The 27,544-nt window shown below is 39.8% G+C and overlaps 1 protein-coding gene across 1 annotated transcript in view; it reads left to right on the top strand.

Annotated features, from left to right (window-relative positions):
• Positions 1-27,544, top strand: part of ARHGAP8 (Rho GTPase activating protein 8) — a 60,574-nt gene that overhangs the window by 10,324 nt on the left and 22,706 nt on the right. Inside the window, exons 2-8 of the mRNA XM_027660758.1 lie at positions 6,340-6,437; positions 10,011-10,148; positions 14,807-14,894; positions 17,435-17,566; positions 19,054-19,140; positions 22,986-23,084; positions 24,222-24,332. Coding sequence (XP_027516559.1) covers positions 6,401-6,437; positions 10,011-10,148; positions 14,807-14,894; positions 17,435-17,566; positions 19,054-19,140; positions 22,986-23,084; positions 24,222-24,332 — 692 coding nt within the window. The 5' untranslated portion in view covers positions 6,340-6,400. The remainder of the gene's footprint in view (positions 1-6,339; positions 6,438-10,010; positions 10,149-14,806; positions 14,895-17,434; positions 17,567-19,053; positions 19,141-22,985; positions 23,085-24,221; positions 24,333-27,544) is intronic.

The raw sequence follows: 27,544 nt of genomic DNA, 5'->3' as shown, positions 1-27,544 counted from the left end.
TTTGGGAGGACAGGACATACTTGATGCCACATTTGTCTGGCTGATAAAAGAGTGAACCTGCCAAAATTGTGTGAACAAATTTGAATTGGTAGACTTTGCTTATGCTGTGTCACTTCTTTCTTTCATGTGACCTCAGTTTTTCTGGTCTGAGACAGGGAACTTAAAAGTAACAGTTAACATGTCGTTGAACCGTGACACAAGGCTCCTCTCACGCTGATTTTACTATTTTTGGAGCTAGTTGTCTGTGTGCCATACAAGGCAGGAGAATCACACCTCTAAAAGGCACAGCAAACATGGGCCATTACAGGCTGAGAGAATTGGGATTGTTCAGCCTGGAAAAGAGAAGCTTCGGGGTGACCTACCTGCCCCTTCCAGTGCCTGAAGGGAACCTGCAAGGAAGATGGAGAGACACCTTTTACAAGGGCCACATTTTGACCAGAACTGGAAACGTTGGCCTATGTTGCATAAATATAAGAAGAATATTAATTTATTTTAAAAGCCCTGATTTATTCCAGCCAGAGGAATCCCCAGTGCATAATTATGCAATTAAAGAACCCTTTTTATCACAGTACACAAAACCCTTTGTCCAGTAACTTGTCAGAGGAATTTAATTAAAAAACACAGTCCTAAAAATATACTTGTCTGCAATTGAAAGTGTGTAATCCCTGGAGATGGAAGTGCTGGTTAAACACGAGTTCAGGCCAACATAATTCTGCCACATTAGTGTGTATTACAATATATTAATTTAGAGAGCAAGTTCCACAGATGACTGATCATTAATGTTTACTATGATTACATTATTTGTTTAGTCAATAAACATTTATGCTGAACCAAAAAAAAAAATAGTGTAGTGTCTTGTATTGCAGCCACTTATCCGTGTTCAGATAATTTTGTCCTAATGACACACAAGCATAAATGGCTTTTTGTCAATTGGTTATACATTAAGCACTTTTTTTTTTTTTGCCCATGTGCCAGATGAACGAGAGGATGTGATAAGAAAATAGCTGCACTGTTTCAGACAACAAAAGGGTATTTCCAAAACCTCTTTGCTAGTAATGGGTAGAAATAGCCCCCCTATTTTGGTGCTTTCAGAACTGGGAATGGCTGACAGGTGCAGATATTTATGTGCAGTAGGGAAACACTTTTTGTTTCATTCTGACATGCTTAACTCTTCCTGTAAATAGTTTTGTTTTTTTTTTACTCATTCCAGCCGAGAAGGTATGGCAGGGTAGGGGGAAGAGACCATGCCTACACATTTGGTGGTCAGTGAGATGACAATGCTGGTTTTCCAGCAGAGGAAAACTGGTGATGGGCAGCCTAAGAGAACTTAAAGGTTTAGGGTTCACTTACCTGCTCCTGTCCTGCAACAGTGGCCACAAAGAATATTGCAATATACTTTGAGATTGGACGTAGTGCATAACTGTAGGAAAATGTTTTGTTAGGTGAGTGGCCAGAATTAGGTTGGTGCATCCCCTGGCATTGTTCCTGGCCAGGACAGCCTGTGAAGGACCCCCCAAACTGCAGCCCAGTCCCTGCCACAGAGGGGTGTGAGTGCTGCACTCAGCAGCATCACTGTGCTTTTGGAGCTCTTCCTCACTCCAGCATCTCTCATATTTTATTTTAGGTGATTATGTGCTGAATTTTTTTATATAAAAACGTGTGTGTGTGTGTGTGTGTGTGTAAAACAGCCCATTGAGTCCAGTTGTTCTCCCTCAAAGCTCTCTGTGAGAGCAAAAATAGTTCTGTCCAACAAAAACTAAACTTCTGGTTCCAGGAGTGTGCTGCACTTTTATCATCCTCCCTGCTGAGCATTCACAGTGTAGCAGAAGTTGCTTCATCTGCTTTATATACATTGGATATTTGTTTTAAGTGAAGACAGTGCTGCCAAAAATTACCTGGTTGATGGTATCAGAGACTGAAATCTGAGTTGTCTTCAGACAACTCAATATAATATGTCTATGTAGGTGCAATATAATATGTAGCCACCTCCTCCCTTCTGCATTACTAAATTTTTTTTCTGAACAAGATTCAAACCAATGTTGGTTTAAGAGAATGCATAAAAATTCCATTTATCATCTTTATATAAGAATGCTTACTCTTTCTGCTAAGTTCCCATCCTCTCCTACCTTTAGTGCTATACATCCATGTGGTGAAAATAAAGTTTGCTTTGTACTCACACTGAATTCACACTGGTAACTCTGTGATGAAAATTGTTTGAGTACCGGGTTCCTGAACCATCAAGCTTCACCAGCCACTATATCATAAATAAAAACCATTGCTTGGAATTACAGTTCTACCTGTCAGTACAATTACAGGTACAACAAATACATTTGCTCATTCAGACAGGTTTCATCATTAACAGTTTAAGCAGAAAAATATAGTGGGATGAATTCTTAATGATTTGGGAAGTCGTACAACAATATCTGCCTGGACAGAATTCTGGTCCAACAAATATCAGAGTAGCACTAAGAAATGCAATGACTAAAGAAAACTTTTCCTGCAGTAAGGGGCTTTTCATTCCCTTTGTTCCTGGAGGGTCTGCAATTTTTGGAGGTTCTGATCATTATATGAAAAGAAGCTCAAAATCACCCAAACTGATGTGATATAAAAAGGATAAAGTCTTTGGATTCTTTTTAAGGCCATATGTATTTAATTTTTATTTTTCCACTTGTGTTTTAACATAGTATTTTTCATCTTAGCCTTAAAACCAGGTAAGTTCTTACATTATTTCTGGGACAGAGTAGTGATGCTACATCACAGTGTTATTTTGTATGGAGAACTGGCAGTTTTAACCATTATGAACTTTTTGCTGATTTTGTTGATTCTGAAAGAACAGAGGTGTCAACTTAAACCATATTAAAATTCATGCACAGAGTAAATGCTGAACTGTTGCGGGAATATTTCTAATATTTTGCTTTAAATATTAGCATGGCATTTTTCTGTGGTAAGTGATAAGGAAATCAGTTTATATAGTTCCAATTAAGGATAATAGTATGCTTTTTAAATTTGATTGAAATATCCATACATAGCTGTAGAACCTTTTGTAAACTTGCACTGAACTTTTCAAAACATAAGTTCTCTAATTGCAAATATTAATTTACCAATCTGTGTGACATCATCTTTCAAATCATTTGGAGGTTTTTTTCAGTTTGTTGAATTATTTCAGCAGAGACCTTAAGAACCAGAGTCTTGGTGTCTATTTGTTATTCCTGGTCTGGCTGATTTTCACCGATGTACTGCCAACAAAGAGAGACAGGTCAGGAAAGAATATGAAAATAAACTCTGTCAAATGCCTTAAATCAGGTGCTTATAAAGAATGTGGACTTGGTAGACATTGTACAGGAGACACACTGAGGAAAAATACTCTTATTTACTTAAGTAAATACTCTTGATACACTTAAATACTCTTATTACTTAAGAGTAAGCATTCTTATTAAAGATGATAAACGGAATTTTGATGCATTCCCTTAACCCACATTGGTTTGAACCTTGTTTAGAAGGAAAGGAGGATGGTTTGAACATGTGTTTCAGGAGTACATTATGGATTCAGCTCATGCATTGCTGTGTTTATCAATTCCACGGCGAATTTCCTGCAGTATTGTAAATAATAAAATAATCTCCTGGCACCCCTTTACCTGGCTCTGTATCTGATACCCCTGAGCAGATACAGGGAACTCTCATCCTCTCAAAATGGAAATTGCAGGCTCATGTTCCACCCCCAGCCGTGTCACGCCGTTTAGGAGTAACAAAGGATATCAGTGGAAGGCGAAGAACATCAGGGGGAAAAAAACGAAGGGAAACCACACTATTTACACTTGAAAAAGAACGTATTTGACAGCTGAGCGAACAAAAAGAAAAGGCATCAGAGGCGCCTGAGCCCTGACAAATGTTGGAGGAATCCCTCGCCTTTTTTTTGGCCTCTCGAGTTCATTATCAGGCAGTTCTGCGTGCGACTGCCTTCATTTTCACTAAAATAACACCCTTTTCACCGGAGTAATACTCTGCTTGGGATGTCAGCGAGTAATAACCTTGCCTTTGGAGGAACATGGGACGTGGTGCGTTGTAAAACACCTTCAGATCTCTGTGATTAATAAAAGGCCCGCAGCTCAGCTCTTTTCAGGGCTTCTTTTTTTTTTTTTTTGTTGCTGCCTTTTTGGAGGGGCGAGGTGGGGAAGGCAGTGAACCAGAGGATGCTCCAGGAACAGCGATAGGTGGCGTGGGAGGCTCTTAAGGAGATTATGTTATCTCCCAGGAACAGGGAACGCCGCGGTCAACCAGGGGGCTGCACTAAATTTGCCTCGGAACTGGAAACTTTTCCGATTTCTGCCCCGAGGGAGCGGCGAGCTGGCAAAGCAGGCAGACGGTTTCTTCCCCGCTGCCCTTGTTCCTCGGTTCCATGGGAGTCATTCCTCTCTTCCCAATAACTTTGTGCGTGGAAAATGTTCGCGGGTGTTTCGGTGCCGTGGGAGTTGCTCTCACTTGGGCGGTAACTTCGCTGCTTTCCAGCAGGTTTTGGGAGAGATTTAAATCTGCCCTCCCTAGAGGGAGCCACTTCTTCTAGCTCATACTAAATTAGTAAGAAGAACAAACTGGTTTTTGCTCCATGCTATCTTACAGAAGGATTGTATTTTTTTTTTCCTTCAGAAAGGGGTTCAAGGAAATGGCTTTTTTCCCCCCTGTTCCATCAATTCTTTTAGGCTTTCATTACTGATATCACGTGAAAAGCATTTTACAGTGTCAAAGATACAGCCTAATTTTTATGGCTTATGACTCGATTTATGATTTATGGTTAAAATTCGATAGGCTGGAAAGGCCTGATGTAAATAGACACTTTAGAAGGAAGAGCTCCATTTCCCTACAAGAGCTTTGGAAAATATTTGGCTGGGATGAAGTTTGTGAAGCTCAGATATATTGAACATTGGTTTTATTTGTTCTGAAAGTTTGGCAGGTGGTGGTCAATGAAAACTACATTGGAAAACATAACAGAAAAATAAGTCACGAAGAGCTTCTTGTGGTTAAGTTCCACTAAGTATTTTTAAATAAAATTAATTTTTAATTATTATTTTAACAATAATAATAACACAAATAGTAACTTTAAAATAACAATGGAATTATGGTTCTGAATACCATGTGGTAAAATTAGCATGAACTGAAATACATCTGGCCCAGAACTGCTTTCTTTTTTTCTTTTAAGAATATTGGTGCTCAGTGAGAAATTGAGTAATTTCCCATTTTGAGCTTAATGGGACTTTTCCCTGTGTATGGACTTTTAAATTGAGTTTCTTGTAAATACAGGTAATTGTTTTCAACAAGGAACAAATAAGATTGTTACAAAATAATTGCTAAATATTACAAAATCTTCTAAGTGGTGGAACCTGCAGCAAGTAGGCAAACTCTCTAGTCTTTTTTTAGGTCCAAAATACCAGTTTCAGTGATTTGAAGGAGCAATACAAACTTCAGCCTCTTGGCAGAGGAGATTAACGTGGTTGTATTTGCCTTTTTTCGAGCACCAAGCCATGAATTTGCCTATTTTATTTTTTTTTTAGCTTGTTCAGATGATACCAAACTGGTTTAAACCAAGAGGGTTAAACTGAATTCAAAGGAGAGTTACAAAAGCTCAATTTCTTTCTCACTTCCACACTCGAGTCTGGGGTTTTAATTTAAAGGAAGTACTCATTTGGGTTTTTGGAGCAGCTGCTTCGGGAAACAGACCTTCTAAATCATGTTTTTCTCTCCTGATGCTCACTTCGGGTGTGTTCCTTAATATTCTGTTTGCAGAGCACTCCACAGAGCGTTTCACAAAAAGCAGTGATTATGCAGGAACTGCTGCTTTTTCAGGTTTTTTATATGTTAATGCTCACTTGAAATTTTCATGAAGCTCTTTCATGTGAAATGTGAGGTATAGAATGTTTCCTGTAACGAAACTGAGAATTGCTATAGAATAAGTGACTTGGTGAGAGGGTATGGATTGTATAGATCATCTGCACTAAGGAAAAAAAAGAAGTTTTGAGTTGTTTCCAGAAGTGAATTAGTCCAAAATTCTGATGCTTGTCATTAAAAATGTGTAATATATAAGCATTTTGTGCAACAACCCCCCAGAAAGAAAAACAGGTCAATTTGTTCAAAGTCTTATTATTAATTCATAACTTTTCCTTATTTGGATTGCTGTTTTAAAATACTTTTATAATACTTAATAAGAAAATGGTGGCCAAGTGCTGATGAGACTTTTCCCCTGCAACAGTGGGATTTCTGAGCTGTTTATTTGTTTTCATTTTATGTTTGTTTAGTGGATAAAATATGTCACATTATCTCGGCAGCTCCTTTTGTTTCTTTTTGTAGGGCTGACCCAAGGACCATTTCATCCTGCAAGGTCTGCACAGACTTGTTCCTGAGGGGAAGCATGTCTGAGATTGACTATGAGAAGCTGGCTGAAATAGGTAAATATTTTTTATTACACCTCAAACAGCATCTGTGTGGAGTTACAGGTGATTTAATGGAGCATTCTCAGTAAGCAAGAGGCTTCTCCAACGTTTTTTAATCCTTGTTGGAGCAATCCAAGCCGAGTTACAGCCTCTGTACTGGTGTGTACCCTGCTAAAGCCATTAGGGCTGAAGGTTGGTTTAATACATGCAGCTTTTGTGACTGATGGGTGGTGCAATTCCAGGCTGTTGGAATATCACCATCACCACAGCTGTGGCACAAATGGGAGTCATTTCTCTGAGAAGACAAGAGTTGGATGAGCCCAGAAACTGCTGCCCTGCCTGGTACTTCCAAAGGTGTCCATCCAGAGGAGCAGTACCACCATGGCACTGGGGCATCAGCATTTTGAAGGATCAGCATCACTTTTTCCTTTTTTTTTCCCTGGAGTTTCTGAAGATGCCAGGCTGGAGCCCAGAGCAAGGGTCTTCCAGATCCCCCCTATGAGAAATAAATAATCCAGTTTTATTGTAAGCAAAATTAATTTAGTGGAAAACAGAGGGTGGTGGAATTTTTTTTTTCTTTCATTTAATTCCAAGGTTTTTTTGGTGCCTTGTGGAGGCTGGAAGGTGAAAGGCCCGTCTGGGCCTGATGCCAGGGAAAATGTTGTGGTCAGGATAGGGAAAATACAAAAATGGGAAAATATACCCCAGCCACATGGCCAGCCTTTGTGTGCAGAGAAGCCCCTCTGTACATGCACAGGGGGGTATGTCATACATCAATCAGGAGGGAGGGTAACACCCCCTCCTGAGTTCGAAAAATTACCTTTTAAGGTAAAATACCTGTCACCTGTCAAATATTTAACAGCTTATCTAACCAAGAGGGTACAAAAAGGGCACGTTTTTCCAAGGGGTTGTGCTTTTTCCAGGCCACGTGACTTGGGATTGCACCCCCAGCACTGCAGTAAAGAATTTCTTGCTGCGATTTTCCTTGTCCCGCAGGTATTTTTTTGCCTTTTCATAAAAGCAAGGATTTTTCCTACAGCCTCACCTCAGCCTGCCTTTCTCTGTCCCTCGCCTCGGATTCCACCACTTCATGACTTTCAGGAGGGGCTGGGTGGCCTTTGCACTCCTGGGGGCTGATTCCATATCCATGGAAAGCAGTTGTGCTCCTCAAGGCGAGCTCTGGATCAGGCCCCTCACGTTGTCTCCCAGGCTGGGTTAAAGAGCAATAACAGATGATCCTCTGCTGCAGTTTGTGGAGCAGGACAATAAACTCCTCTATCACTTGCAGGAGAAAAAAATAGAGCTGAGGTCTCCCTCAGTTTGTAAAATAATTAATTTTATTTGTGTTTATTACGAAAACTCTCTTGAGCTGCAGTGCCCTTGTTGCACGTTAAGAAAAAAACCGAACCAAACAAAAAAAAAAAAATCGAAACAAAACCCAACCAAACAAACAGAAAAAAACCAAAACCAAATATACAAAGAACCATCTCGCTGGGTCAGGGCCCTCCAGCTGTTCAGCAGCTGTGGTTGGTGCTGGGACTCCTTTAGTGCCTGGGAATAAGTGCAGTACAAATGGGTCTGTGCATTTATTTTGCTTCTCCGGTTCTTTGGCCCATCCCAGAGCCAGGTTGGCTGTTTCTGTTGTGTTTAACCTGAATATACACTTCATTTTAAGAGCACCTGTTAAGTTTTCAGTGGGTTATGGTAAATGGTTCACAGCTCCCTCTCCACTGTCCCCACAGACTGGCATTTACTGTTCCTTTTTTTTCTCTCCCCTTTGAAATTTTTTCTTCTTACAGTGCTCAGACATGGATGAAAAAAAAAATCAAAAAACAAAATAGTGTTTTCCTTGTACTGAGTTTTAATTTATTTTTTTTAAAAAAATATCTGCTGCATTATGTTCATACTATTATTCTTCCCAGCTCTTGGGACAAAAACATTCTTTAAAGTGAAAGAACACCTTTCCAGGTAAGGTTAGTGTAGCTTTTTATGTATGATACACTTTTAAAGGTACAAAAATACACATTTTGGAGACTATAAGAATTTAAACTCTTTTAATGTTTCTGAAGAGGACTCTAATGTTGTATTTCTAAAGGCAAGTGAATTTTTTTCCTATTCGACTGCTGATTTGTTGTTTGAGAAGGTTTTCATGAATTCAGACATAAAGAAATGTAAAAGTAGTACACGTGTTCCTGACTCCTCTGTGTTTTTGAGAAGCATGGCCATGAGTGGCATTTTTCATCCTTGTGAAATGCCTTTTTTTGGTACAAATCACATTAAAAATGAAAATGAGACAGTAAAGCTTCCGTGTGGCTGTTTGCAGGATAGAAAGATACTGAGAAACTGTGAGTGGAAAGCATTCCAAAATACTTAGTGCGAGTTTTTCTCTAACACTTGTTAGCTACTGGCACATAAATCTGGTTGAAATCAACATTTAATTCATTTTCTCTGCCCCGCTGGGCCTTGCGTGGTGGTCAAGGCACATGAAACATGCAGATGATGAGGAGACAAAATGTTCTAGAAGTACTTTTTAAAGTGGCAATAATCATGTTTAAGGTTACAGAATCATGGAACACCCTAAAGGGTCATGTGGTCCAGCCTTTCTTAGCAACAGCACAGTCTGCAAAAACAGGCCCAGCACCATGTCCAGCTGCATCTCCAAAGTGTCCAAACTGACAGATAAACCTGTTAATTCTACCTTATTAAAACCTGAGTGATAAAAAGAGATGGATGGTGTACAAGGGCTGGTGCACCTTATCAGAACATTAGTTTTTCTCTTTACATGTGCCTAATACACACTTGTGTATTCGTGTGTCCATTTAGTGTTGTTCCCCTCAGGTTCTAGCAAACACTCATTTGAGAAGCATGGAAGTGATGGTAATTATCCCAGAATCTGAGCATTTGGATATGGATGTAACACCAGCTTTTGTTGAACCTTACAACAGTTTGGGAAAAGCTTAGGGAGGAATAAAAAAGTAAAACAAAACCAAAAGTCCAGGAACAAGATGGATTAACATTGTGTTGCTCGTTTCAGTACGGAGTAAATTTTAATTCTAGGATTTAGTCCGGAATCCACTGAAATTGGGGGAAGGATGGCCATTTTGTTGGGATTTTGAGCAGAAATTTACAACTTTGCTTGGCCTCTAGTTGGAGTTTAGGCTGCTCTTCGTATTCCAGGTTCAGAAAGTTGAAGGATTTCAAGGAAAGTGGATTTTGGGGGTGGTGAGACAGAGGTTTGTTTACAATTCGCTCCCTTTATGCCAATAATGAGTTTGCTCTTAGAGAGGATTCACACGAGGTGTTAATGTGGAGTAGCTGTCAGTGCATGTGGTAGTGAACTGAAACTTTGACTTCTCTGTTTGGGCAGCCTTGAAATAAAAGGCAAGAAGCTGGAGATGAAGGGAGTGTTAAAAAAATGATGAGACAACACCAACAGTCCTGATTAGCAGGGTCACAGACTGATTTGTAACTGTGACAAATAGCAATAAAGGCCCATGTTTTTATCAAATTTAGCTAAAATTCCACTCTTCAAAAATGTATTGGAGGCAAAAGCTTGTCTCTGCTCACGTGTTCCTGTTGCTCCTGCAGAACTGCAGAAGGATGAAGCAGACGACACACAGGCAGGGCAGGAAGGAACATTTACACCTCCACCACCTGAGGATCCTGAGCTAAACATCAATCACCCCTATTATGATGTTGCAAGACATGGCATCATCCAGCTGGCAGGTGCGTTTGGAAAATCGTGTGGCTTTGCCTCAGTGCCCGATTTATCCCAGTTTTCTCCCTGTGCTCCAGGTGATACACAGGAATCACGTGGGTGCTTTCATCCCTCCTCCTGAAAAGCAGCTGAATGTGAGCTCAGGGCTTTTCTGCAGGTGAATTATGAGCTGAACTATTTGAGCTTAATCTTGCTTTAAAATATAACTCTAGCCATATATTATGATCTAAGGCCTGTCTGTGACTGGAACAGATCTGTTCTTCATTTGTGATAAGCTGTTTTGTTTTCTGAATCACCTGAAGTGTTGTGTAGCCACACATAATCATTTTTCTTGTCTGCCCAGCCAAAGAGATATGGCTTTGTGTACAAAAACTAAAAAAAGGCAGCAAGGAAACAGTTGACATGAATGTTAACTGCATTTATCATCTGACTTTCTGCTGTGACTTGGAGAGAAGTTATGGATCTGTAGCTTATTTCAGTATTGCATCCTTTCACGTTTACAGTTATTTATTTTTAAAATATTCTGGCAACATGTGAGACATGCAGCCATATTTATGATATAAAAGCACCTCTTTAAGGTATGCATTGCCTATTTTTTTTTCCTTCTGGCCTATTTTTGGCATCAAAGTGTTGTTAAGATAGTCACAATCCTGAGCTAAAGAAATTAATACAATAAGAAGCAATCAGTGGTCTTTAACATCCATCCTAATGAAGTCTAAGATTGTGTTGCATTGTGCACAATTTTTTGTACCTCATACTTTAGGTACTGAAGCCTAGATTAGGATTTTTTTAGGAAAATTATGAACTCAGGTTATACACAGTTACCTTCCTGAGGTCAAGCCATGATGCCCCAGGTGAACATCCACTTAGCAAAACCAGTCCTCTCGTGAGGGATGATTGACTAGGGCAGAGAAATCTGTGGGAATTTGACTTCTGACTTGGAGTGGGAGGACAATTCTACCCATTGAAGGTAGTTACACACAAGAATTACCTTTTACCTTCTTCAAATCCACAAGCAGGGGAATAACAATTCACAATCTTGTGATTCAAAAGCTGCTACCTGTTAACTCACAAGGATGTTTCTCACTCAAGCACTGGTTTTGTGATGGGCAAAATAACAAGATATGATAGTTTTACTTACTATCAAGGCAAAAAAATCCTAATTTTCATAGTCTCAGAAGGACTCTGTCATTTGATTTGGAAGTTAAAATGGTGGGGGAACTCAAAAAAGGGGAAGGAGTTCAGAATTAGAAATCTACTGGCACAACTCCTTTTAAAAATCCCTGCTTTTATGGCTGGTGAAACAGAGAACACATGGTGGGGATGGAGCCCTTTGCTGGGCACTCCTGCCTGGCTCCATCTTTGGAACATGCCTTATTCCTGTGCCAGAGAATGGGAATTGCTTCAGCAACAGTGCAGTGAAAGCCACAGTGGTTTTTTACCTACTTGTAGCTTCCGTGATTTCATCTTGGAACTTGCTCTGTGTCAGTGTTTGCTTGGAATAAAGTCCAAACATTGGATATACTCCTGGTTGGAATATACAGGAGCAAATCTTCCTGAAATGTTGGATTGCCTCTGGTGGTTTTGTCCTTAATACTGAAGCCTTTTGTAGGAGAAAAACAGTCCCTAAGCCCAGAAAAGAGTGACCTTACCTGCCATTTCAGTCAGAAATATTTGATGAATATTGAATTGTTCTGCATATGAATGCAGAACACAGAGAAGGTGAAATAATGCCCTCCACAAAAAAAAAGACCTCCCCATCCCCAGAGTTTATTGGGCTGGAGACATGTTTGAATGCTCTCTGGATTTAAATTCGAGTGAGGAAGGGATGAGCTCTTCCCTCCCCATCCTGGAAGAGGCCAGTCCCTTTTGAAACAGCTTTTAAATTGTTTGTACCTGGTTTGTAATGGTTTTCATCTCTTTGAATGAGACAAAAAGTATGATTTCAATGCTTGAAGTGGCTGTGTTAAAGCAATTCAGGAAGCTGTTCCTTCATTTTTATTCCGTGATTGAAAGACAATGAGACGTATTGTTTGAAATGACTGAAGAAAAAGAAAACTTTGAGTGAAAATATTTGCAGTAATTTATCCATCTCTTGCAGTCACCTAGTTTCTAACAGTTAATTAAAAAAAAAAAAACCACTAAAATTCCTTCTTGCTTCTCGTAAATTAAAATTACTTATACCTGCTTTCCATAACAGTAGTTTTGACTATATGCAAAGGGGATTTTTTGAGCTGCATTCACACAGTGTGAAAATACAGTTAATTAAAACAGAATAGAGGACATTTTCAAAAGATGTAAGCTTTATTAATTGTTTATTAATTAGAGATTGAGTTATGTCACAAATACCAGTGTGCAGCTGATGACTCCAAGCATGTTTTATTTCTGTTTTGAGGGAGAAGTTCCAATTTGTTGCCTAAAAACAAGCTCAAGATTGTTTTTCCTATTCATTCCTGATGCATCAAGCTCCCTAATTTTCTCTGGTTTGCTTCTATAATATGATTGCTGACAACTTTTTGCAGTGCCTGAATTTGAATGTATTCTTGTTTCATAGGACTCTGTTTCTGATGCTTGTGTTTTCATCAACTGCCAGTGACATCCTTTTATGTATTAAATAAAACTTTTTAATGGAATCCAAGCCATTACTGTTTTAAATCTTCATTTCCCTTCTTAGCCTTTTCTTGCTTTTCTAGTTACATTTAAAGGTTTCAGGTATCCAGCCTGGGCCTTTGCAGAGACTGTGCACATTTATCTTCAAGATCCAATTGATTTCATGCCCCTTTTTGATTCTGAACCAGTGCATTAGGAACTGATTAGAGTAGAATGTAGATCAGACTGTGAAAGGTGAAGTTGTAATTTAGTTTTTGTAACAAGTGAGGAGAAACTGTAGTGAATTATCTAACAAGCCTAAGGCACAAGTCCCAATAATTTTCAGTCCATCTCAGTGACAGCTTTGCTACTTCTTGCAATACCTTCAGGAGCAGGAGTAAAGGCTGATATCAATGGAAAGCATTTCCTGCTCTAGTGAAGAGGGAACTTGTCTGAATGATAAAAACATGTTTTCAAATCCTTCAGGCAGGAATTGAACTTGGATTTTCCCAGTTCTGCACCAGTTTTTCTCTTGCTTCTTTCTCCAACTATTTTCTTCTCAGAATGGGAAAGGAAATAAATTCTTATTTACCGCACTTATTGCTTTGAACATTAGACTGTAGGTTTTACTGTCTTTTTTAAAGACAAAACTGAATTAATTACCTCAAAATATATGGACATGCTTTCTTACTGAAACTCCAACCCTCAGCCCTGCACAGGACCATCCCCAAGAGGTTTTTTTTCTGGGTTTTAATTCAAGCAGTCAAATGTGACCAACAGGAACAACAATTTATCTGGAAACCTTTCTATGGTTTATTTTGCTCATACCTCTCACAGACGAAGTATTCTGGAGTGCATTGTAGCATAGCAGGTTTTTTTCCCCACAAACAAGCCGTGATTTAGAAAGCAATCTTTTATTAACATTTTAATTTAATTTTAGTACATCATTCATATTAATGCATGTCACATTATAACGCCTTTATAAGTACTCTGAGAATATAAAACAAGACACTTAAATAACTCCAGGAAATAAATTATGGTCTTTTTAAGAACAATATGCTGACATACCTGGGTACATATAATTGTGGTGGTGTGAGTGTTCTTCCTTAGTGGTGCTCAAGCACTTTATTTAACCCAGAAGTGAGAATTTATTTTTAATGTGGGAAGGGACATCAAGCCTCGTGGTATAAGAAAAACCTTTGAGAAAGACAATAAAATAAGCATCCAGCCAAACAAGAACAGGAAGAAATAATCAGCCAGCAGAGAAAGGAATGTTTTAGCAGTCAAAACTACACTGCTATACTACAGCTACTTAATTCGGGCTGAGAGGGGAACAACATAATTATAAACATTGTCTAAAAAAACCCTCAATTCTTTATTGTATTCCTGCTGATATCAAAGGCAAACCTTGATGTTTTAGTGGCAATAGAAGCAAGTATTGAATATCATTTGCTTTGAACATTGAAGTTAGACTAAGAATGTGTCAAATACTAATTCAGTCTGACCATTTTATGGGGTGTTTCTGTATTGCCTTAGAAGGAATGGTATCTTTCCTGTAGATACATGGAAAATCATACTTGTATGCCTTGCTTGATGTGTTTTAAATGTGATCTGAATGCAGCAGTGCTTCTGAAAGGGAGGATCTGAGAAAGCTTAAGCTGGTTAAAAACATCTGACAGAGAAGCAAGACAGAGCAGACGCCCAAAGCTCTTGTAGGCAGAGCAGCATTCTAAGAAATTCCGGATATAAAGCATGGAGAGTTTGAAAACGGGTCATTTCCAAGACTGGAAGGGAAAACAGGCCTGTTTTCTTCCATAGCTGAATGCTGCAAGAGGACTTAAGTGTTCCCTGTGCTGAGCTGAGCACCACCAACCACCTCTGAACATGAACTTCCCTCAGCTTTGCCTCGTCTCTCGCCTTGTGCTCTCCGTAGGTCACGTGGGACTGGACAGGGAAGTCCCACAGCGTGTCTTGAGTAACAACAGGGGGTAGAGGTAGCCCCAAACATCACAAGATCCACACCATTCCTCCAGAACTCTGAAAATGAGTTGTCTTTATTACGTGTTCTGTCCCCCAGGTGATGATAGCTCCGGGAGGAAGGTGATCACCTTCAGCTGCTGCCGCATGCCCCCCTCCCATCAGCTCAACCACACCAGGCTGCTGGAGTAAGTTCCTGTTCATCTCCTGCATGGAATCCTTTACACTTGATAGGAAAAATTCTGTTAGAGAATGAGCTTTCAAGGAGGAGAGAAGCAAGAGGCAAGGAGTGATATTAAAAAAGGATGTAAGACCTACTAGTGTTAATATGAAGTGAATGAGATGTTGGTGACACTGCCAGTTGCCCTGACTGGAGGAGGAAGCCATTCTCTGTGTGCTGAAATTAACTTGTTGTCTTGATTTTATTAAAGAATTCTTATCATATTAAAAAATAAATTAATTCATAATGAGGACCAATTAAGTGAAATTCTGATATTTTAGTGCTGTGTACACATGTTCTCCTGAATAGCTGTGTTTGCTTTAATTTGCTATCTTTTATCTCCTAAATCACTCAGGAAGAGAACTGTTTAGTTGTTTGCATTCAGTGGGTTTTCTATTTTATAAAAACATCTCCCTTTCATTTAGTATACTATACTTAATATTTTTATGTGTATCTCACTTTGGGTCTCTTGTGTTAAAAGAGGTTGTGAACAGGTAACTTTACAACATTCTTCCTTATAAACTTGCTGTTTCTGCCTCGTAGTTTGTCACTACAAGGTCTGTTCTGTCGTGAGAGTCCTGTCCTTACTAAGCATTTTAAACCTGTTTGGAGTTCTTGTACAAATGTTCTTGGTAAAATGTTTCAAATGTCAGTATCCGCTGGAAAGGACAGAAGTGCTTTTGCCTCAACTTCCCAGAAAGGGGAAAGGATATTACATATTACTTAGGAAATGGTTTGGAGAGCACACAAGGAGTGTTAGTGCCAGGGAGGAGGGAGAGCCCCACCAGTCACCTCCTCACACACAGGATCACCTGCAGTGATCAGTAGGAGTGTGACAAACTATATTTCTACCAAATCTAGGAACCCTCCTCAGCTCTGTGAGGAGGAGCCTTGATGAAACTCAGGTTTCCAGCCCTTAGGCTCTTCTGGACCTGAAGATTTTACATGTTTTCCTGTATCTGAGCCCACACCAAGTTCACTTGGAAAGTCTGAACTGAAAGAACTGAAGGCAGGTGTCTGGATGGGGAGGTAGCAATACAGCTATCAAGTGATCTGCTTTTAGCTAGTTAGACTCTGGTGTTGAATCCTGAGGAAAAGCTGCAGAGTAGGCCCTGATTGGTAGGTATTTTGTGATGAAATCACTTAAAGAATTGATTTGGTAAAGCTTTTGTAATGCCCCTGCAATTCTATTGCAGCCTTGGACTGTAGAAAAATACTGGTTATTGTGTGCCCACAAAACACTCTCAGTTATTTTTAGAACAGGCTGTCTGGATGCAATGTGACAAGGAATTTACATGCTGTAAAATAAAACACCAGGCACTCTGTATGTAACAATATCTGTTTAGCTATATTTTAATTTAGAATTCTTAAAAAAAAAAGTCCTGAATGACTGTCACTACTACTTCTTCCATTAAAATACCATTTAATGCTTAAGTCAGGGATCAAACCATCATTATATTAATTGCAGTGGCAATCCTTGTCCCAGGATACTGGCAATCTAAAATTTACAATAAGCAGATAAACGAGGCTTTGGGAGGGTAAGAAGTGAAGTTATGGACTTTTCCATGCAAAGGTGGATAATCAGAGTGGCCCTGCAGATAGCCCCAGCCTAATAAATGGCACATGGACCTACCTGCTTTATTGAATAAAAATTGCTTACCTACAGTGAAGGGCTCTGTTGCAGAATAAGAAGAGAGCATTGAAAATAACATGAGAAAGTTGAAATCTGACACAGCAAGACACGAGGCCAGATTGCACTGCTCCATCACGGCTTGATTTGAGTCATTAAGCTGTGTAATAGGCCATCCTGGGCTCTTAATTGTGGGAGAAAGGGAAGAGAAAAGGATCTAAAACTGTACCATAACAGAATGAGCACACAGAAATCTGCTTATAAAACATGCAGTATTATTTCAAGATGGGATAAGTAGTGTAGTTCTTTAAATTAGTTCTAAGGGAAACGATCTATGAACGCAGGCACCACAGTGCAAACAAGGGAAAGGCGAATATAGTCAAGAAAAACAGTTTACAGTAACAGGTTGTAATTGGCAGTAATTTGGGGTAATGGATTTTTCAAGGATTTAAAAAGTTTTAAATTGAGAGGAAAACCCAAGATGTGTTCTTTATTGTTTGGAAAAGGCAAAATGACATTTTTTTGCTTTGTCTCAAAGGAAGGACTTTCACAAAGACCAGAAAAAAGCAAAATAAAAGTTCCTGTTGGTTAAAATGCATCTCTTCAAAAATTTCTTGGCAAACACAGTCCAGTATTGTCTTCATCCTTAAGCGATTCATGAGCACCACTGTTTTTGTAAATAAGCACATTCTTTACAATTTCAGGCGTTGCAATAATGTGGAATTATTGGCCACATTGCCATTAGAGCAAGATGAACTTGTCAAATACCTTGAAGCAAATATGAATTTGCAGTCACCGTGCAATAGCAGCACAGTCAGTTCTTCAAAAATCTCCTCCAGTAAACTGTCTTAAAACTCCAATGTTCTCTTTCTCCTCAGGTACTTAAAGTACACCCTGGACCAGTATGTAGAGAATGATTATACGGTTGTCTACTTCCACTATGGCCTGAAGAGTGTGAATAAACCATCTCTGAAATGGTTGCAAACGGCCTACAAGGAGTTTGACAGGAAGTATGGCTCCCAAATATTTGGTTTCCTCTTAGGATTGTGTAATGTCTGTAACGAACTTCCATGAGGGAAGTGGATCTGTCCTGATCCACCCCCACAGCTGACTGAGCTCATTTTGCCATTGCTGATTCTTGTAGTGATGTCAGTGCTGCTGGAAAACAAACACAAAAATAGCTCCTTTCAGGCTTCTGGGATCAAAGGAAAGGGAGGACAGAGGAGAGCACAAAGGACAACATAATTAGCTTGCATTGAAATCAAATGTTCAACAGGAAGAGTTTCAGAAGAATAGATCTTGGGAGGTTTACAGCAGAGGCTCAGTAAAGTCTTTTAGACATTTAATTGTAATCTAGGAAACTGTGAAGAATGTAAACTTCCACACAGTGAGCAGATTTTGCCCCTCACTGCAAAGGTACAAAACAAACTTCAGAGGGAAACTTCAGTAAAGCAACTCAGGTGTTCTGCTTGTTGGTTTTCATTGTGGATTTTGGGTCCTTGTCCACACCAGTGCCAGTTGCAGGATTAGTTGTTTGCTCGTGTGCTGTTTTCATGCACAGGGCCCAGTTAAAAACCCAAAGGAAAAACTGCAATCTCTGAGTTGGTGCCTTTTTCCCCTCTTAGCATAACCTGGTTTTCCTTAGGAGTTCACCATCACATTTTTTCCCCCATCATTGTTTTCTGACAGTGAGTGTTGACCCCTGGGGGGAGGAGCACGAAGCAAACCTGGCAGAGTAATAGGCAACAATTCATATATAAAATCAGGACGTATCATTATGCATTTCTCACTTTTGTTTTGCAATAACACTGAATAAGAGCAGAGTCTTTGTGTGCAGCCTGGTTTCCATTTTGGCCTGCTGGAATCCATTGTTTATTGATCATGGAATGATGCTGTGGAATCCAGCAAATCCATAATGAAGGAAGGGTTTGTTTCATACAAAGGGAACCATGCAATATCAAACAAGTAGCCCTTGGCTTCACCTTTAGTAATTACTAGCAAAACAGGCCAAAATTAGTGATAAAATTTAAAAATTCGGTGTAAATTCTACATCTGAAAATTTAGAATTTTTCTCCAACACAAAACTCCCATAAGCAGAAAATAAAGGGATGTGAAAGAAAGTGATTTTTTATATGACAGATTTTTTTAATAGACTCTTCATTCTCTTATCAGTACTTTTTTTCAAATTGCCTAATTTCCTTTCTGTCCCCCTGATATTAAATCTGTGAGATGGTGGACATTGGTTAGGAACATAGTGGTGTTAACTTATCCTATTGTCAAAGCTGACCATTTTTCAAAATTGTGTATGGGTTGGTTTTGTTTTTTTTTTTTTTTTTCATTTTACATTCCATTTCTTCTGAATTAGGTCTTTTGAATGTATTTGAAAAGAATGCTGTGTAATGTTCCTGTAATAATACCTTCCATTCAGTTGTAGCTATTCAGTTCTGCCATCTGTGGTATTCAACATCCTTCTAACAATTTCATTTTCTTTTCCCAGGTATAAGAAAAACCTTAAAGCACTCTATGTTGTACATCCAACCAACTTCATAAAAATCCTGTGGAATATCTTTAAACCTCTTATAAGGTACTTGGCAGTTTATTGAACACATTATTCCCGTTTAGTTCAAGGATGGTTTGTTCTCTAATAAGTTGCTTTTAAAAAGGCTTGAGGTAAAATATGTCAGGTAACAGCACAATACCCATTTAAACTGTGTGGAATTAATGGGTAAGGTGAGCTTTAGCTCGGGTATGAATAAGAGGGTAGAGTTCTTTGCTTTCTAAGAAAAGGGAGTCTCAATTCTTAGCAGTTTTACCGGTATGTTACAGTAAATATCACTTTAAAAAACAGTTATTCTGCGGACCACGAATGATTTTTTTGTCATGTTTGACAGCACTTCCCATAATGGAACTGGGGGTGTGACTGGAGTTACTGGGTGGTGCAGCAAAGTGGATAATGAATGGTTAACCCTCAGGGGGAGCTGCAGTGGTGACATGAATAGGAATGATACAATTGTGTGTTCAAAGTTAATGGATAAACCCTGAAGTGCCTGTAAGCATTTGAAATGGAGGATGGAACGGTGAAGGTGATGGATTTTACTGCGTGTTCTTTTCCTTTGCACGGGAGAAGTTGGTGCTAGCTACAAGGAACCACCACCAGTGGGCAGATACTGATAAGTGCAAGGATGGCTGGGCTTGCTCAGCTTCTGCTCCTGAATTTCTGTCACCTCCCAAGTAATTCTGACGTTTTGCTGATTGTATTACGAATGTCCTCAGGGCTGGAGGATGAAAACAGCTAATCCTGAAAAGCCATAATGAACCAGCCAAAAACATCCACTACAGGAACTTGCCATTGATTCCATATCTGACTGGTAGAAAGCTAATTAATTAGAGAAGGGAAGTTTAACTTCTAGGCAGGCTGGAACGTGTAAGAGGCATGTGAAAATAAAAAAAAAGCAATTACAGCTAAAAATCACTCTAGAATATGCTGCTCTTGAAACAAGAAGACTGATTATAGATCTGTATTTTAACTAGCAGTAAAATAAATGTCAGTGATCCAGGACATAGTGCAATGGTGAGAAAAGAAACAGGATGCCCAGTACCTGATGGGGGCTTAGGAATGGGGATGGATTTACAGTCAGTTTGTTTGTTCCTGATTTGCTTTAGGATGGGTATGGAGAGTTTTCTAGAAACCAAACCAAAACAAACCCAACCAAACAACAAAACCAGCCAAACGAAAAAAAAAAAAAGGCAAAAAATAACCAACAACCCCAACAATCAAACAAGAAAAGTTCTTGATGGATATTACAATACTCAGGTGAACCAACTTCTTTCTCAGAGGCAACCAAGAATTCCTTGGGAATAACTCCAGGCAAGGGGTTTGAGGACACTGATGATTTTCATTCAGTGCATGTTAATTCACTCACTGTGATAGTTGACTTACAGCAATAATTGGTCACTAATTCTTACAAAATAAAAGTTCACAGTTAGCTGTTCCAAATACTCATTTTCCCTGGATCTTACTGTGTGTAAACAAGTGAAACACATTTTTTTCTTGGAAAGTACAACACACTGGTAATGAAGTCTTCTTTTGCTTTGAATATGGAAATGGTTGATCCTGATGAGCTGAAGCCTATCTGGCATAAACAATTCAAACCAGGGCTTGTCAGAGGCAGCAGCATCAAATTGACCTTCTGAACACTGTTTTTGTCAGGACTGGTTGTTTTTGTTTGTGCTGACATTTACCACTCTGTACCTGGATACTTCTTTTGAGCCTAATTTAGTAACACTCTCTGTGTTTAAAATCTGTAACCAACAGCAACAAAGCTATTTGTACAGGGAGACTGACAAAGTGATTGGAAATATGAGGAAACTCTGAAATGCTCCGTAAGCCAGAAAGCAGGAATTAGCTGAAGCTTAGGAAAAACCTCTTTAATCCTTAAAATGTCTTAATAGCTAAATGTCCACATGCATTGTGCATTTTGGGTTGACTCTAGTTTGGGTTTGTCAAGGGAGGGAAAATTAAAGGATATCATTTTAAATTTAAGTGTGAAAGGGCCCATGTACAGTCTCCCTAAATTATACTCTCATTGAAGACTAAAACTTATTAGCAGTGTCAATTTACCAGAATAGTACAATTTCAAATTTGTTCACAGTACCTTTCCCTTCCAGTTTAGATTAATCTCACCTTGGCAAATCATGCTTTTAATTTGTGTCAGTATTAATCCAGTCCACAAAAGCAAGGGAGAAAAGCCCTCTACACCTTCTGTTTCCTACCTTTGCTAAATTAAACCCCAGACTCATTTGTAGACGGTGTTGCCCATAAAAATAGCAGATATAAAACAAATTTCATTATGAAGAAGCGTGTATTTATTTTTCAGGGGTCTGTTAGTACATTTGGTGCCTGTTAGCACATGGCCTAAGTGCTTTTACGTGATGTTTTAATGTGTTTGCTAACAAATGGACAAATGATACAATTATTAGAGTGAAGGACAAACGGAGTAAGTATTTTAGCATTCTTTTGTTTGAAAGGATTTAAGAAAATGTAAATACATTAAATTTTTCAAGCTCCTGAGGTTGATTGATCTTCTTTCCAGTCCCAAAAGAAACCAACAAGCAGGTTATGTGTTCAGTCAGGTGTATTTTCTCCAAACTGCAAAACAACAGTAAGAAGACCACACTCCTGTATGTGAGCTCAGAGAAACCACCCATCTGCTATCAAAATAATACACATTTAGGTGGTGGTGGTGATGTGGCATTCTTAAGGAACAGCACTAATTCCTAATTACAAACTCAGGGTTCTGTGTCCTGTCCTGCATTACCAGAGGTGATTAAACACTGAGTTCTGTGCTAGCCCGTGGCTTGGGTAAGATGTTGGAAGCCCAGGCTGCTTTGGATCAAAGACACTCTGGAGAGGTCTGAAGTTGTGCATGCACAGACTGATACTCCTCACTGTCCCAAAACTGCTTTACTTTCAGGAAAATTTAGCTCGTTTCAGTTTAAATCTAAAATTTAACCAAGTGTCTGATGTTTGTGCCACGTCCCGCTAGGGGGAGCGTGTGTATGTGGATTGGGCAATCCGGGGATAAACTCAGTCGTACCACAGCTTTTCTCCAATTTCACCATGGAAGTAAGGTGCAGGAAAGTGCACTTTTTATCATCAATACCCACTGTTTTTCTTGGCTTTTCATTACAGCCCAGGTGCTTGGTGTTGTGGAAGAATATTGCATTATTTCAGACCGTGTGTATAAACGTGTCGCTGACCCTTGTTTGAACACCTCAGCCTGTACAGTCCTATATTCTGGCTAAAGCTCAGGACCCAACTAGTGACACTCCAGATTTGGAAGTCTGTTTTGTACAGCTCAGAGAAAAATCTTGTCATTCACTGTGTTTCCTAGAAGTTACCCAGCCCTTTTCAAAATGGATAAAGCTGGTGAACCAACACTATCAGTGCCTTGAAAGTATTGCCTGTTGCTTGACTGATTCATGGTTTATTTCCACAGCCCTGTTATTTTGTCTTTAGGGTGGAATGCCTAAATAATACAAACATGTTGTTCTGCTGCCTGTGTAACATTTTCTCCAAAGTTAACAGTGCTTTTAGTGAGCTTTCTAAATGCTGTGTGAAACCTGGTTTTCAGTGGCTTTTAAAGCGATGTTTTTCATATCTATGCAAATCACAAAACACTCAGATGGAAGGCAGTTATTTTTATTCAAATCAGACTCTCAGGCATGCACTGTATATGTTTGATCATATGAAATGAAACACATCTTACGTCTCCTGCTGCTTCAATTACAGTCTAATTTTGAGTTGCATCAGCACTTATATTTTTGTAATAGAAACTAAACCCTTTGTAAATGTTCCTCCCGTGCTGATTTTTATACTACTTTGTGATTTTTTTTCTCAATATTTTATTTTTTTATTTTTTTTTTTAGCCATAAGTTTGGAAAAAAGGTCACCTACTTGAACTATTTAAGTGACCTGGCAGAACATCTCAAATACGACCAGCTAAATATCCCTCAGGAAGTCATCAGGTACGTGGCAAATGTAACCCACGTTGTCTCACTTTTCCTCAGGTAGAGTTGCATCCTGTTCACTGTATTCTGGGCAGAACCTATTTCTTCAGTGATTAAAAGTCTAATTTCTAATCACAGGAAGTGATTTTATGTCACTGCTGAATGAAAGGAACTGGAAGCTTTGATTGCTTGTGCTTGGTTGGGTAAATTCTGAGAGCTGCACTGGCATCAGACACGTTCTGGGGTGTATCAGGTGTTTAGTTTTCTACAGATCTGGAACATCTCCATCTCAGTTGTGGGGTGTTTCCTTCATGTAACTGTGACTTCTCTGTGAGTGTCAGCAAAACCAACCCACGTGTTGTTACTGCTTATGAGCACCATGGAACTTCCTTGGGCAGAGCTGTAATCCTGACCTCTTTCCTTGCATCTTGTAGCAGATTAAGTGACTTCCTTTCATTAAGAGCATTCCCAGTCAGCGAAGTGTCGGTTGATTTTAAACTTTATGGACACACCTGTTGTCAGCGGTTCCATTATTTTTATTTACTGTGCGTTAGGGAGGATTGTTGGAGTGGAGGGTGGGAGAGAAAAGGGAAGGAAATGCAGAGGGCTGTGCTTGTCAAGTGCCAGTGTTGGTGTCAATAACATCTCCCCAACACAGTGCTTTACATGGAAATGCTTTGATGTGCTGACAGGAAGTGATTTTATGTCACTGCTGAATGAAAGGAACTGGAAGCTTTGATTGCGACTCTTGCTGATGCCTGGCAGGTTTTTACACACCTTTTGTGTAAATATGGAATAACAGAAACCACCTTACAGCTCTAAGGTTATAAACTGGATTGCATGGTTGCCAAAGAAAAGAGGGTTGTGTTTTGAGCAGCAAATTATCGCGTGTTCCTATTTTTTGGACATATTTATTGCTACGTTCCACTGGCTGAAGCAAAGGAGCTCTTCTATGTCGTGCTTAAGTATTCTACCACAAATACCACTTAAAAATTTCCTCGTGCTGAAATTAAATGCAAGTTCTGTAAGACCTGCAGAACATATACACTATTGTCAGGAGATCAGCATCATGAGCAGCACTTACAGCTGTTAATACACAAAATCTGTCATCCGTGGTGCACAGAAAATCAATGAAACCCTGATTTTTTTTTGCAGACATGATGAAAACCTTCGGAGGAAACAGAAGGGAAAACTGCCACCTGTGGTTAAGGTTCCTCCACCACGGCCACCTCTACCTACCCAGCAATTTGGAGTCAGCCTGCAATAGTAAGCCAGGAGATTTCAAAATATATGAGATTTCTGTACCCTACAGCTTTGTGATGTGCAGGTTCACCAGACAGACTGCCTGCAAATAATTTGTTTGTTATATGTTTAGTTTCTCATTCTCTCTGAAAGCCACAAAACTACGTGGCCAGACAATGTATTTTGTGAGTTCAGGGCAGGTCTCACAGTCCCAGTGACCTGCCTGATCTTCATGTTTCCATTTTCTCAGTGGTATTCAGTGCACAACTTTTCTCCCAGTGGAGAACATTTTGCCATATATGCCAGAGCCCTGAGCTAATGTGTTGCTGGTGGATGCTGGCAGCATGGAAGTGTTTTGGAGATATTTAGATGACGGATAGCAAAGCCAAAATGAAGCTTCAGGCTCCACAATGGCTGCCTAAAGCTCAGATGGATGCTTGAGCCTTTATACATTGTTGTTTTGTTGCTCACAGATTGTTCTGATCAGAGTTTGATGGAATGAATAAAACCACTCACTCCCAGAAATGCCCTGACAGCTGTTTGCCTAGATTACAGCACTGTATGTGGCATAAAAAATTATTTACTTTGCACGAGGAATGGGATGGCAACAGTACTTGCAAGATTCAATTTTGGTAAAAAACAACACACACACACAAAAAAAAAAAGCCCACAAAACCTTCTAGCTTCCTACCCACAGTCATTTTTGTCATCATTCTCTGGCATCCTCCTCAAAAAACAGCTGAAGAATATTGTTCACATTCAGCGAAGGCAATTTAGGCTGTCTGATACATGGACTTTTGTCAAATCTCCTCCCACCCCCAGTCTGCTTTTCTGGTTCTAATGATTCAGCTGTAAATGAGATATAAAATGTAAGTTCCCTCTGCTTTCTGGAAGGCCTGGAATTAATACAATCAATAGGTATTGTGTGAGAGCTGCTATGCCACGAACTTTTACAGTACCCCTTTAGAGCTCAGCCTAACACTTGAGACATGGCTAACCCACCTCTCTAAGCCAGAGACCATCTTTTAGGTGGGTTCCACTGGGTCATTAGGCAGGACAATGTTTTATGCCACCACATCAGTAAAGCCAGGACTGTTTTCAGGCACGAAGCTGTGTTACTGTCAGTAAATTGTGTCCTCACCGCTTGCCTCGGCTTTCACAAAGTATAGAGAGGATGATTACTTCAGAAAGGGCCTATCTGGGGGTGGGGAAACACCAAGCAAGGCCTTACCATCATTTTTGTTCCAGAGAGTTCCAGCACTGGGGATGGGGGCACTGACAAACAGATGCTCTCCGTGTGTGGGTCCAGTTCACAGCACTTGAGCACCCAAAATGGATGTACATGGGGACAGCAGTTCCTCCTGTCTGCCCACCCTTGTCCAGATTCACTCACCACCACGTGGAATTACAAATAAACAAACCCCCTGCAGGTTCTAAATCAGAAATAAAGGAATTAATTTAGACAGAGAGGGTTATCAGGCATTGGAACGGCCTGCCCAGAGAGGTGGTGGATTCACCATCCCTGGAGGTTTTTAAAAAGAGATTGGACGTGGCCCTTAGTGCCATGATATAGTAATTGGAGTTGGATCAGGGGTTGGACTTGATGATCTTGGAGGTCTTTTCCAACCCAATCTATTCTATGATTCTATGATTCTATGTTTGTGAAGAAAGGTAAAGTTAGCAGTGGAGGGGGAACGAAATGTGCTGGGAGCTTCTAAAATCTGAACCAAAGGAAAAGGTATCAACTTTCATCTTGAGGAATGAATTGTTTTTGCTGATTCCCTCTCCTCTTACATCTCTGTGGACTGTAATGACAAAATGCCACGGATGGGGACAGGGGGCAGAGAAAATGTACAAAATTGCCACAACTGTCCAGCTGCTGTTTGCTGAGTGGTTATCATAAACATTTCAGAGTGCCTTCCTTTTGACCATGATCTTTCTGCTTGTGCATGCTGGGCATGTGTGCCCAGGGAGGAAGGATTGCATTCTAAAGCAAACCTCTGCATGTCTCAGCAGGGAAAAAATGAAAGGGAGAGGGAAAGCAAAAAGAGAGAAAGATTATCAGCCAAGAATACTTAATGACACTTGAGAACAATGGGTGAAGGCCTTGTGTGGTAACTGTCTGCTGTCTAGCAGTGAGTCACTGGGTGTGTAACGTGCTGCAGTAACTAATCATGGATCCTAGAGTGGGCAGAACTCATTCTCTGTGTGCCAGAACAGATCTCTTGGATCTGACGTGGCTGCAGCAGGATGGAGATCCGTGAGTCAGTCACAGCAGCTGAAATACTCTGTTCTGCTCCTCACCTCAGCAGAAAGAAGAAGAGATGAGAGTAAGATGCCTCTCGTTTCAAATCTCCCACAGCAGCAGCCGACCCCCAGTGTCAGTTTGTGTTGTCCATCCCAGGGCACAGCTGCTCATCTCACCCTCCTGACCGAGGCAGGAGACACAAAGGCTGCTGACAGGATCCACAGAGAGAGGCTGGAGGTGTAATTCCATCGACCTCTGAGCTGGTCTGGTTTACAATACCTGCACTAACGTCCCTGCAATTTTTTCTGTCACCTCAGGTCCAGCAAAGTGAACTCTGTGTCCCACATACTCTGAAAATACACACCCCAGCTTGCCCAAACAGAACAAACCTTTGCATGTGACTGTCAGTGGATACCCTGCTCCATTTTAAAACACCATTTATCTTGAGAACCTCCTTCACTGTTCTGGAACAGAACCTTTCTTAAAAAGGGAATCCTGTAGAAAATGTTATAAGTGCAAAAACACCACCTTTTTTTCCTAGGAAAAAAAGACAAGTTGTGTGTAGGTTTTATTATTACAAATTATAGCCCAGTTATTTGTCTCACCTCTCTGACAGACAAACTAGTGCTCAGCAGGAGCCGGTGCTGTAAATAATCAGTTTGCTATTTATACACTGAAATGGGAAACACATTTATGGGTAACAATAATAATTAGAGAATGTTTATAAAAAGCTGCTGGGTTGCTATTTGGTGCCTCTGGAGTGAGCAGCTGTAAGAAAGCAAACACAATCAGTGCAACTTCAGAGAGGCTGAGAATGGGTTCCATGAGCCTAAATTGTCAATAATAAAGATGTAACAGCTTCCAAGCACATTAAACTCTTGATGATGTTCCCATTTCAGTCAATTAGGTTTTTGACTAATTTTGGTAAAAGCTGCCCTAAGTGTTTAGGGTCCTGATATGAATAAATGAAATAAAATTATTTGACACA

The sequence above is a fragment of the Corapipo altera genome, unplaced genomic scaffold (assembly GCF_003945725.1).
Source record: "Corapipo altera isolate COAL_440 unplaced genomic scaffold, ASM394572v1 239, whole genome shotgun sequence".
NCBI classification, from domain to species: Eukaryota; Metazoa; Chordata; class Aves; order Passeriformes; family Pipridae; genus Corapipo; species Corapipo altera.
The sequence above is the reverse complement of the archived record's forward strand: the minus strand, read 5'-3'. Positions and strand labels throughout refer to the sequence as shown.